The 12,354-nt window shown below is 43.2% G+C and overlaps 1 protein-coding gene across 3 annotated transcripts in view; it reads right to left on the bottom strand.

Moving 5' to 3' along the window:
- Positions 1-12,354, bottom strand: part of Prtfdc1 (phosphoribosyl transferase domain containing 1) — a 95,745-nt gene that overhangs the window by 78,932 nt on the left and 4,459 nt on the right. For all 3 annotated transcript variants that reach the window (XM_032884530.1, XM_032884532.1, XM_032884531.1), the window contains exons 2-3: positions 7,120-7,226; positions 1,976-2,159 (exon numbers count right to left, since the gene is read on the bottom strand). In XM_032884530.1, coding sequence (XP_032740421.1) covers positions 1,976-2,159; positions 7,120-7,226 — 291 coding nt within the window. The remainder of the gene's footprint in view (positions 1-1,975; positions 2,160-7,119; positions 7,227-12,354) is intronic.

Genomic DNA, 12,354 nt, shown 5'->3' with positions numbered 1-12,354 from the left:
TCTATTTGGAGTTCTGTAGACTTCTTGTATGTTTATGGACATCTCTTTCTTTAGGTTAGGGAAGTTTTCTTCTATGATTTTGTTGAATATATTTACTGGCCCCTTAAGTTGGGAGTCTTCACTATCTTCTATACCTATTATTCTTAGGTTTGATCTTCTCATTGTGTCCTGGATTTCCTGTATGTTTTGGGCTAGGAGCTTTTTGTGTTTTACATTATCTTTGACAGTTGTGTCGATGTTTTCTATGGTATCTTCTGCCCCTGAGATTCTCTCTTCAATCTCTTGTATTCTGTTGTTGATGCTTGTTGTACTGCTATCTTTATGCCAACCTGACACAAGAGTCAATTTGGACGAGAAATGCTCAACTCAGAAAATGCCTTTAGATAAGGGTGTTACTGTGGTTTGTTGCAGTTTGTTTTTTGCTTGGTGACTGATATGGGTGAGTCCAGCTCACTGTGGGCAGTGCCATGCCCAGCACTGCCACATCGAGAAAGCCAGTCGGCAGCATTCTTCCACAACTCTGCTTAAATTCCTACCTCCATTCCTGCATGAGTTCCTGCCCAAGTTCCTGCCCTCATGTCCCTCAGTGATTGAGAGTTGTGAGGTAAAATACTTTCCTCTCGTTGTCACTTCTGTTTATCACAGTACTAACAACCTTAACAGACATAACAGATATTCCTTGTACACATGTCCCCTCTTGAGTGTGAATGAAACTTGAAAATGTGGCCTGAATTCCCTCCCCAGATTATATCCCTGTCAGTCAACTGGGTGAACAAGACCCAATCACTTCAGATTAGAATGAGGGTCCTTGCTGAACAGACAGCCTCATGTCTGATGTAGAGTAAACTATAACTCTCCTGTGAATTGACCTTGGAGGGACCTCTGAAGACTCTGAGGACCCTGGAGGAATGGAAGTCAAGTCCTGCAGGAGGGACATGGGAACTAACTTGTGACCACAGTTCTTGGAAAAGGATCCTGTACATCAGCAGATCAAAATCCAGCTAGAAAAGCCTGAGAGCTAGCTACAAACACATTCAGATTTCTAACCCGATAAAGTGTCCATAAATAAACCTGTGTTGGTTTCTGCCATTAAATGTGTGCTGGTGTAGATACCTATCAGTAGGAAGCAGATTGAGACTGACAATCGAACTCAAATGTGCCAAGTTAGTTTGGTCAATGAAAATACTGTCATGGTTTTGACCAACGGAGTTTCTTAATGAACAGTACCCTAGTTTTGAGTTAAAGTATCACATAAGTTAGATATGGTGAAAAGAGAAGAGTAACTGAAGAATGTGTTTGGAAATCCACTAGGTTCAAGTCCATCCAGAGGCGGCCAGGAAGTCATCATAGGTTGGTGATAGGCTTTCTGTGGAAGATCCTGGCCTAATCTCCTCACACTGACATCTACTCCAGGCTTTCGTTCTCCCCCTCAGGTAATGGCAGCAGAGAATCAGTCCTCTCCACTGGCTTGGACTCCTTCTCACAGGACTCCAGGACCAAGAACAACACTCAGTACAAACATATCAGCCTTCACCACTTTCTTCACACCGACCACACTCATCAGCTTCCTTCATATTAACAAATGCAGAAATCATTCTCAAAGTCTTTCGATACATGTGAAAATAAAAGCATATTATCTAAATTCTTATAATTGTTGTATTCTTGTTTATTAAAAGAATATACCTAAACTGGGCCTTATGGAGCATGGCTTTAGTCCCAGCATTCAAGAGGCAAAGGCAGGCAGATCTCTGAGTTCAAGGCCAGCCTGGTCTACAGAGTGAATTCCAAGACAACCAGGACTACATAGAGAAACTCCATTTTTAAAAAACAGTAACAACAACAAAACTATATTCTTCATTTTCATTTTAGTGTTGAGACAAGAAACTTCATTTTTATAACTTTACTAGTTCTTTTGTACCAAGGAATTGTGAGTTCTGATAATTATGCAATAATAATAGAACATGTAGCAACTTACCTTGTAACTTTTTAGTCGGATGAAGTCAACCTTCATGGAGACGAACCGATCTGAATTCCGGCTGATGTTCTTGAGGTGTTCTACAAGATCGGCACAGAACTTGTAACCACCTTTCAGTACACACAGGACCAGAATATCATGGTAGCCGATGTCTTTCATTATATCCTTAGCCAGCCGCTCAATTCTGAAAGGAGTGATAAATAAAAGATACATTAATGTAGAACTAATAGACACACAATGTTCCATACAGATTAGATAATTTCCGTCAACGTGGAGAGAAGCTTGGAAAACAGAATGCTTCAGGCAGAAAAAGTTCTGTTCAAGTGGAACTGGAGTGTTGACAACATATTTCTAACAGCGACATCATAGCTCCTGTATGTCATAAACAGTGTTAGAGATCATGCATGATATTTATTATTCTTTCACCATTACAGCAACCATTGTTCAACTTTAAAATATTTTCAGTGGCATTTATAGAAATCCTCATTTTATAGCAAAGAAAGTGGAAGTAGAAAGCTGTTTTTTTGTTTGTGTGTTTGTTCTTTTTTTGTCAGCTCGACACCTAGACCTTTGTGGGAAGAGGAAATTGAGGTGGTGCCTCCGTCAGATTGGCCTGTAGGGAAGTCTGTGGGGTGTGGCCTTGATTAATGACTGATATAGGAGGACCCAGATCACTGTGAGTGGAGCCATCGTTTGAATAGATTGTCCTGGGTTGTAGAAGAAAGCAAGCCTTCCTCTCCAGCTTCTGCTTCAGTTCCTGCCTCCAAGTTCCCACTTTGCTTGAGTTTCTGTCCTGGCTTTTCCCAGTGAAGGACTATTGTTACCTAAAAGTGTAAGAGAAACAAATCCTTTCCTCCCCAAGGTGCTTTTGGTTCTGGTGTTTTATCATAGCAACAGAAACTGTAAGACAGAGAGTGACTTATTCCCCTTACACTGGAAGAGAAGTCGAGTTCAGAGTAACTAAAAAAAAATCATATATTCACCAAAGGCAGCACACCACAGTACAATGGGAAGAGGTAGCGATACGGTGTGGAGTCCAACGTGGAGGATGCTCCCCGGAGTCAGTGAGCAGCAATGGCCTGCCTCTGCCCGCGCTCTGGCACTATTTTCACAGGCTTCTACTCATTCTATATGTGCAAGTGTGTAGCCACTCCCTACACAAAACCAAAACCCTGAATAGAGGCAGAATCTGAAACGTGCCCACGATTTCTAGAAAATCCCTGTGTGCATTTAAAATTGGATTAGATTAAGAGAGACAAACTGAATTATATATGTACTTTATATAATTTTATCATGTCTATATTCTATTATTTAATGTGGATTCTACATACTCTATATATTCATATTTATTTGAACACTTTCTATGTGTTCAAATATATACACAAATAGAATGCTAGCTACGTTTTCAGGCAGTACTTGTCTAAGTATGACCACCAGAGTGCACATCAGAGTAGCTGGCATGCTTTTACAAAGATGCATTGAATTCATAAATTTTTCATTACATTAATTTATTTAGTGTATGTGCACGGGTACATACATACATACATACATACATAATACATACATACCATGGTGTGTGTGTACATGTGTGTATGTGTGTGCATGTGATCACATATGAATGTGTATACATGGATGTGCATGTTTATGTAGTGGTATATATATATATATATGTGCAGGTACAGAGGGAGGCCAGAAGTCAACCTAGGGTGTCTTTTCTCGGGAGCTGTACACCATAGTTTTGAGAGAGGGTCTCGTAGGGTCTGGGGCTCACCAATGAGGATAAGCTGGCTTCTCTGCAGGCCTGGGTTCTGCCTGTCCCTCTCCCCAGAGCTGGGGTGACAGGCACAGGACTCTTCACCTTGCTTATGGGGATCAAATTCAAGTCTGCATCACTTTATCAACTGTGCATCTCCCCAGCCCCCAAATCCACATACAGACTCAGATTAGAAGTCCAAAGGTTCACTGGCTGCCGGATTGATGATTAGATGTTTTATGACTTAATTTCCGTGACAAAACCAGAGAAATTTCCAAGGAAAGAAACATGATTAGCCTGTCAGCAGATTGGTGAGATTGTAAGACAGGATTGTGGAGAGGGGCCCAAGCATAAAAATGTACTGAAATCATAGAATTATTGCTCGTGTGAGATAGGTGTGATGTTTGCTTTAAAGCTGCGGCTGAATTCTGGGCCCCACCTGAACCATTTAGACCTAAAGGATAACAGTACGCACGCTAACCCGTTCACTGGGCAGTTCCATTGTATAGGGAAAGGGCTAGTCTTTTACTTAGACTTGATTATGCTTTCAAACAGGGCACAATTAACTAAAATTATAAAATTCAAGTAAGAAAAGCAAGAATTCGTTTATACACAGGGCCTCCCAAACTCAAACTGTTATTAAGGGAAGTTGCTTATGAGATGTATGGAGAAGTGAATAAATGTCATTTCTTTTTGCACAGATAAAGTTGACATAATTGTTTAAGTCAAGAGACTTTATTACAATTTGGGGGGCGAAATTCCTAATCTGTAGAGTGTTAAGGAGATTTTGCACTTTGGAAAACTCCAAAATTCCCCGAATTTATTTGATGGGATTTCTTTCCCTTTTAAAGATCAAATGTGTTTGCCATGGGAAATCCATCTTCTTCCATGATCAATTCCAAACTAGAACTTATTTTTGTGACACATTATGAATGGAGACAATACACAACACACAAGTCTCAGGCAATAGAAATCTTACACAATCTGGGATTTGTGTGAATGACAAATTCTTTTTTTCTACTGACAGTGATAGAGGGAAAGATAGCACTTGGTAGAGGGTCCTGTGGGTGTTTTTGAACTTTCTTTTGCTTTAAGGGCTTGGTTCATGTTGTTGATTTAACCTCACAAGAATAAGGGAAGGAGGGTGGGTAGATCAGGTGTAGGGAGGATGGAGGAAGAGAGTACTGGGAGAGACAACTGGAAGGGTGGGGTGGGAGTTGGTGGGTAGGGTGTCTCTATCTAAGACTCGTAGCAGTGGGAAATGTGGAGCCTGAACGGGCCATCTCCTGTAACCAGGCAAGGCATTCAATGGAGGGACTGGAACACCAGAAACAAAATCTTTGACCCACAATTTGTCCTGCCTACAAGATGTGCAGAGATAAAAGATCAAGCAGAAGTTGAGGGAAGGGCCAACTAATAACTGGCCCAGCTTGAGACACTATTAATAATATTCTGCTATACTTGCAGATGGGAGCCTAATGTAACTGTCATGAGAGAGGCTTCACCCAGCAACTGATGGATACCTATAGCTAAACATTAAGTGGAGCTTGCGGAGTCCTGTGGAAGAGGGGAAGGAAGGATTACAGGAGCCAGGGGATGGGTCAAGAAAACCTACAGAGTCAACTAATATGGGTCAACAGGGGCCCGTAAAGACTGAACTGCCAACCAGAGAGCATGCATGGGATGGACCTAGGCCCTCTGCATGGATATAAGCACCGTGCAGCTGGGTCTTCTGTAGCCGGCATTAGCTACTTTGTGGGGTTTTTCCTTCTATCCTTCTCCACCCTTTTCCTACTCTTTCAACCCCCTAACGCTAGATAGGAAACAAAAAGGGATGGAGGAAAAAGGCTGCAGCCTTACTGTTATACTACTTCCTGCTGATTGGGGGGCATTGCGTTCCTTGGGGCAAGTTTGACCTTCACCATCAGGATATCAAATTTTTTCTTGTTGTTTCTTTTTTTGCGCATGGCTACTTAATAAACCTCAATCATCAGCAATTGCCCAACAACCCACCCCACTTCTCGGGCCCTAGCATTTATATACCCACTGAAAGGTCCCCAGAATTCCAGACATCGCAGAACTGCAGAAACTATCTGCCACTGGTAAAATCACGTCTGAAGCAGCCCCATATCCCACGCCTGGGATTAAAACAAAAACATATTCTCATAATATCTCTGTGTTTTTTAAAGAAATCGAAATTTCAAAATTGTCACTGCAGTCTTCATGTCCTAACAGCAGGAGCAAGGGCTGTCTCTGACTACATGGCCTGCCTCTGGATCCCTTTCTCCTAACTGGGATGCCTTGTCTGTCTAGCCTCAGTAGAAGATTTGCCTAGTCCTAGTGCAACATGACATGGTCAAGGTTGCCTGACATCCATGGGAGACCTCTCCATTTCTGAGGAGGAGGGGTGGATGTGGGGAGAAGAGAGGTGAGAGGGAGGGACTGGGAGGAGAGGAGGAGGAGAAGCTTTAACTGGGATGTAAAGTAAATAAATAAGTAATTAGTAACAAGAATAATAATAATAAAGAATATAACAAACTTAAGAACAGTAGAAGTACTGCTGAAGAGTTAGCCTGAGGACCCCAATTTTTTACTCTACAGTTTCTTCCTCTCTCTGAGTCCTGGGCTTCTGAGGAGTCCTGAATCCCAGACCTTGTACTGTGAACTCGAGGGAGCTTGTCTTTCATGTACATCGAAGATTTACTTATTCAGTCTTGGCACAGGAAGGGGCTCGTGGTCTAGATACTGAGGTGGCTCTATAAAGAGCTACACCTACCAATCCAGATCCATGGCAGCGAATCAGAGGTGGCGTTTAGAAGCCCAAGAGTAAGCTAATGTGTCTAAGACTAGAAGTGAACAACCTAGAGCAAGAGAGGGAATATCTGCTTTCCACAGATGGTTTGAAGCTGCATTCTCTTATCCTCAAAACATCACCACTGATAGATACAGTCATACACACACTGACTGGCCGGCCTGACACACTGTTCCAAAGGAAATGGCAGTTCCAGGGAAAGCCGGGGTTTTAAGAGTGTGTCCTGTGAAGGTGATGGTCACCTTCTCACTCGTCCTGGTTAAACTGAAAAGCCAGGAGACAAAGGCATCTGGGTGGAAAGCCATGCTCCCTTCCTTACCTTCATGGTTGGTATAGGGCATTGCTTTGGGGGAGTGTGTGAGTTAATTACAATAGCTTACATCTGCTACCCTTACCAAGCTTTCCGAGTAACTGACCACATATGCAACTCCATGAATGCACGTGCTCCTCGAGTTCAAATTTGCTAGCCTACAGACATTCTCCCAACCACTTGAAGGAGAGTCCTTAACAAAAGTGAAGAGTCCCGTGAGAGGGGGCCGCCCCAATGAACGGCTGATACGGGATGCAGGGCTCGCTCACCTGTCCACTATGATTCCGTGAGGGATGAGCACACACTCCAGGTCACCGTAATAGTGCTGCGGGTACGTGAATAAATCCAGATCGTATCCTGGCCAATTATCCATAAGCTGTAAATCAAAGTCGTTTGGTTACGTAGTTTCCACTGATGCTTTATTTTTTTAATGTAAATAACAAAAGTTGTCATTTGGAAACAGGATAACGTTGGACACAGAGATTAGATGTATACATCTTGGTAAGTTAACGTATCCCTTCAAGTTATGATAAGCTTAGTAGAGCAAGGTTATTGTTTATGCAACCTGATAAAACAAGTGCATATCAAATCAACAATATACGCTACTCTGAACCATCATACGATAAAAGTGCAACCCGTTGTTGTCTTTTTTTTTTTAGTGATCTTTTATCTCTGTTTATTTGTATGTATACCTTCATGAGTTTATGTGTATTCTATGCATGCAGATACCCTCAAAGGCCAGAGAGCACTGGATTCCCTGGAAATGGAATTACAGGTAATTGTTAACCATTTGATATTGGTGCTGGGAACTGACCTGGACCCTCTGCAGGAGCAGTCAGGGCACGGCACTACCCAGCCACTTCCTCTCTAGCCCCTAAGCTCACCAGCTCTACCTAACCTGATAGGCTATCGTGTTTATGTAAGCACTACATAGGTGCGGCTCAATAATGAGTGTCCAGCATGCCCGAAGCCCTGAGCTCAGTCTCTGGCACTATAAAAAAGCATGTAAGTGTAGGGAGTGTATACTGTGTATGGAATAATAAAAATATTATGACTACATTGCACACATATATAATAGTATAGTGTACACTATTATGATGTATTCTGAATTGCTATTCACCATAAATGCCTCATCTTCCTTAGAAGGTTTACCCGTGAAAATTATATCCTGGGATTACAATAGACCCACACTTCTGGGTACCCTTGCCAGTGCAGCAAATATGAAAAGGATGTTCTTTGAAAGGAACTCCAGCAAGTCTTAGGATATGGTGGCCCAGGAAAATGGGCCCGTTCACAGAATATAGACTGCTAGCAAGCCAGCCAGCCAGCCTTGCTCTGGCTTAAGGTTTGGAGACAAGTTTTCTGGTTAGAATAAGAACAAGATGTGGAAGAAAATGACGGTAGAAGTTGCTTTTCCTTCACATAGACAATGAGGATGCAGTAGTGGAAATGTTATCCATGGAAGCGTTTCTGTAGCTACGTCAGCTCTTGTTATGTGGTCATTTCCCCACACCTTCCTGACTACTGTGTCCAGCTTTGAGCCACAGAGGGCTTTTATAATACAGAACCAGCTTTATTTTCTGATCATTTATACGTCTAGCTCCTGCTGTCAGGCTGCTTTCTAGTGTAGACATGATTCCGTATGTGTATGTGCATACATGTAATTTTAAGTATGTGAACATTTCACACACACACACACGGTGAATTTTAAAGTGCCTTGGTTACCCCAAATGCTGGACACATCTAATCCTCTTCCTGCTACCCTAGGCCCAATCAGTGAAGTAGCCAGTGGCTACCTACCTGAAATCTCACAGAGCTGGTTGGCTTTCTTTCCTGAAACTCCTGTCCCATCCTTCTCTCCTAAGTCATGGCAACTCTGTGTCCTTTTTTCCAGTTCCTAGACTGCACAAATCTGAAGGTCCTGCCCTGTCTCCTTTTGACCAGCCATTAGCCACTGGCATCTTTATTGATCAAAAACCAACTGGGGACAAGGACCTTTAGCATTTGAACATGCAGATTCCCAATTGAATCAAAGTATTCGAACCAATCTCCAACGTTTTGTCCATGCATGCAATGTATTTTGATCATATTTATCCCAACTCCTCCTCTCTTCTCTCAGATTGACTATCTAGCACCAATTCCAATTCCGTGTCCTTCATTTTTTTCTAAAATTCCCATTGAGTCCAATTTCTGTTACTCCTACACACAAATGGTGTTGGCCCGTCATGCAATGGAGCATCAGATCTATCAGATGCCATACCCTTAGAAAAAACTGAGTCCTGTCTCCCCCACCCCCTAGAAGCCATTGGTGGTCACTAAGGCCGGTGCTTATGGAGCCCTTCTTCTCCAAGCTAAAATGCCGATTGGCTTGATCTTGTACAGGTCTTGTGCAGGCGACTGCAGACATGGCGAATTTATGACTACAGTGGTCCTCCCTGACCTCTGACCCTTATAATCTTCCTGCTCTCTCTTCCGAGATGGTTCCTGAGCCTTAGGGGGAGGGTGTGATACAGATGTCCTTTTATGGATGAGCAGGTACTTGTTTCCCGTCCTTTGGGAATCTCTGCATTAATGGGCCATCCAGTGCTCAAAAAACTTCCTTGATGAGGTTGGAGAGCCACACTAATCTATGGAGAGCCACACTAATCTATGGGTAGAGAGATAGGAATTTACAGAGCAGTTTGATACAATGCCAATTTAGGAAAATAATTGTAAAGTTTCACTACTGTGCCCTCCGAGCTCCCCAACCATAGGTTTTGGGCCATATTTGTAGTACCCGGCATGGGTTTCTGTGGTGCAGGTCTCAAATCCAATCAGGGTCCGTGGTTGCCCTTATTTATAACATTCAGTCCACTAGGGGACCCATGGGTGTCTCAGCCATGCCAATCATTCTAGCTCACCGGGCATAGGGTCTTCCAGGAAGGAAGCGTCTCAGTTAATCCCAGCTTGACTTTTCCACGTCTTATGATCAAACTGTGTGATCTTCTCAGCAATGGGTCCTGGTGGCCAGCCAAGAGCAATGGCCATAGCCTGTATTTTGTTTCGGGGATTTCTAGGACACCTAATTCTTCCTGGCTCCGACTCACTTCATCTGCCTTACACACTGCCCTTGTTTCTACTCCCCCTGTCTCTACGCCAAAGTTCACCTCCCTCTTGGAAGGCCAGGTCAATCCCACTTCTTCCTGGAAGCCTCGCTGGCTGACTTCTCTCACGTTGTCATCCTCTTGCCTATTCCCCTGGGGTTCCCTGCAGCTCTGGCTCAGCAAAGGCTTCACCTTTGTTCTTTGGGAACCCTTCCACACCTCCCTTTCACTCTGTCTCAGCTGTTTGGTTTCGGTTTAGGGTCCGTTCCCAGCCAATCCATCTTATACAAGACATTCCCCACCCCACTTCCATCCTCCTCTGCAAGAAGGGCTCCGGATTTAGAAAGAGGCTTTCAAGGTAGAGCCAAAGCCACTCTCGTTCTAATTTTGTTCTCTAGCCAGACCAAACTCATATTATTTCTTCCCAAATTTAACCCTTCCCTATCTCAGGAAAAAGCAGCACTTTCTGCTGTTTCTTCAGACTAAAACTTCGGCATTGGCTTTGTTCCTTCCTTTAATCTGTGTACCAATCCGTAGATCATCCCCATCCCAATTCCCTCACAATGTGAGCAGAACCACACCCTAGCAACTTCCATTGCTCCCTCCCTACTCCCGATCTGGGTCTCTCCTGCCCTCATTTCACCCTGAACTACAGCAGAAATGGCCGAAGCTGGCCTCGCTTCTCCCAACATGGCGGCTATAGTGACTTTCGAGGAGTGCACTTCTCGTCATGACAGTTTCTTGCTCAAACGTTCCCAAGGGTTTCTATGTTGAAGACAACCTAGAGTCCTCACCAAGGCCCACAAGAATCCCCTCTTGAGTGTCTGGTACTTTCTCCTTCACTCTGCTCTAGCCATTTTTTCTCCTGGATGACTGAATCGGCTCACAATGGTTTAGTGTTTTGATATTTCTTTAGCCTGTAAGACTCTTCCAGAAAATGAGCACAGGGCATGTGTATTCTTTTCCCCCAGTCTTCATTCAATGTCACCTTTACAGAGAGGCCTCTCTGACTACAAATATAAACCAGCACTCTCCTTCCTCCCCATCCCATTGATGTATCCTTCATATCTGATTTCACTTTCCTTCATAGTGTGTATTACTACTAGATGTGTGTGTGTGTATGAGTGTATGCATGTGTGAGTGTATATATATGCATATATGAATATGTGCATGTTGTATAAGAGTGTGTGTATAAGCGAGGGTGTGTGCGGGTGTGGGTGTTTCTGTCTGTCTGTTCTGACTTGTCTTTTCCCACTGGAATGTGAGCTACTTCTGGCAGACATCTTATTTTACTTTCTGTTCAATCCTTCATGCCCAGACCACTGACTTGAGATCTGGTAAGTACCAAAAAGATGTTCAACAATCAAATAAATGAGATAGTCATTACCTCCGAACTCCAACCTCAATTTGTCAACTTGTGATAGAGATGGCTACTGTTCAAAGCTCTGGAAATTCATAGCCATCCCACTGGCCAAGGACTATGCACCATCTGCATAGTCAAAAAGTGTCCTATTTGTTGCACCGCCACCAGCAAGCCGGCTGGTGTGACGGGTGAACTTGTATGGAGCAACTCTGGTTCCACCCTGTAAATTCCAGGAGCCTGCTGTAACCAGAGTGGCTGTCAGTGGCCTCACAGCTGTACCTGAATGACATTCAGCCTCTGTGATGGCCCAGTCAAGACTGCCCAGGGAGATCAGCCAAGCACTTCTCTGGCTTTCCTTCTGAACCACACAATGGCACCCACTTCATTCCTGGAGCTCATTCACTCACAGTGCTGGTAATTAGTGGTCTCCTGAGCTTGTTCCTCACTCCATGAAAATCCTTACAGCTCTTTGCTCTGAATCAGAGAGACTACGCTGCATGTCAAGGTCGTGTTCCACTCTCTCATTTTTACCGCCACGAGATTGGGAGACTGTAGTTTTCTTCCTCCCCTTTTGTTTTTCTTTAGTTTTTGAGACAGGATCTCACTGTGCAGCCAGGACTAGCTTGCAGCTAGCTATGCAGACCAGGCTGAGGTTTTAATTCACAGAGCTCCATCTGCTTCTGCCTCTGTCTCCTGAGTGCTGGGATTAAAGGTGTGTGTCACCGTGCCCAGCCCTGATTCCACTTTCTTTAAATAAGATAAAATAAAACCTATGGAGTGAATGACATCAAATAGATTTCGAAGACTAATGCATAACAAATACTGAACAAATGCACAACACACACATACATATATTCACATTATATTCACATATACATACACATACATATACATACATATACACACATGTATGCAAACACACAAATACACATATACATGCACATACATGCATATACACATATACATACATATACATACACATATATACACAATACTCAAATACATACACACATATACACACATAAATACATATACACACATATGCACTCATACATATA

The sequence above is a fragment of the Rattus rattus genome, chromosome 14 (genome assembly GCF_011064425.1).
Source record: "Rattus rattus isolate New Zealand chromosome 14, Rrattus_CSIRO_v1, whole genome shotgun sequence".
Classification (NCBI taxonomy): domain Eukaryota; kingdom Metazoa; phylum Chordata; class Mammalia; order Rodentia; family Muridae; genus Rattus; species Rattus rattus.
Note: the sequence above shows the minus strand (reverse complement) of the source record. Positions and strands in the feature narration are given on the sequence as shown.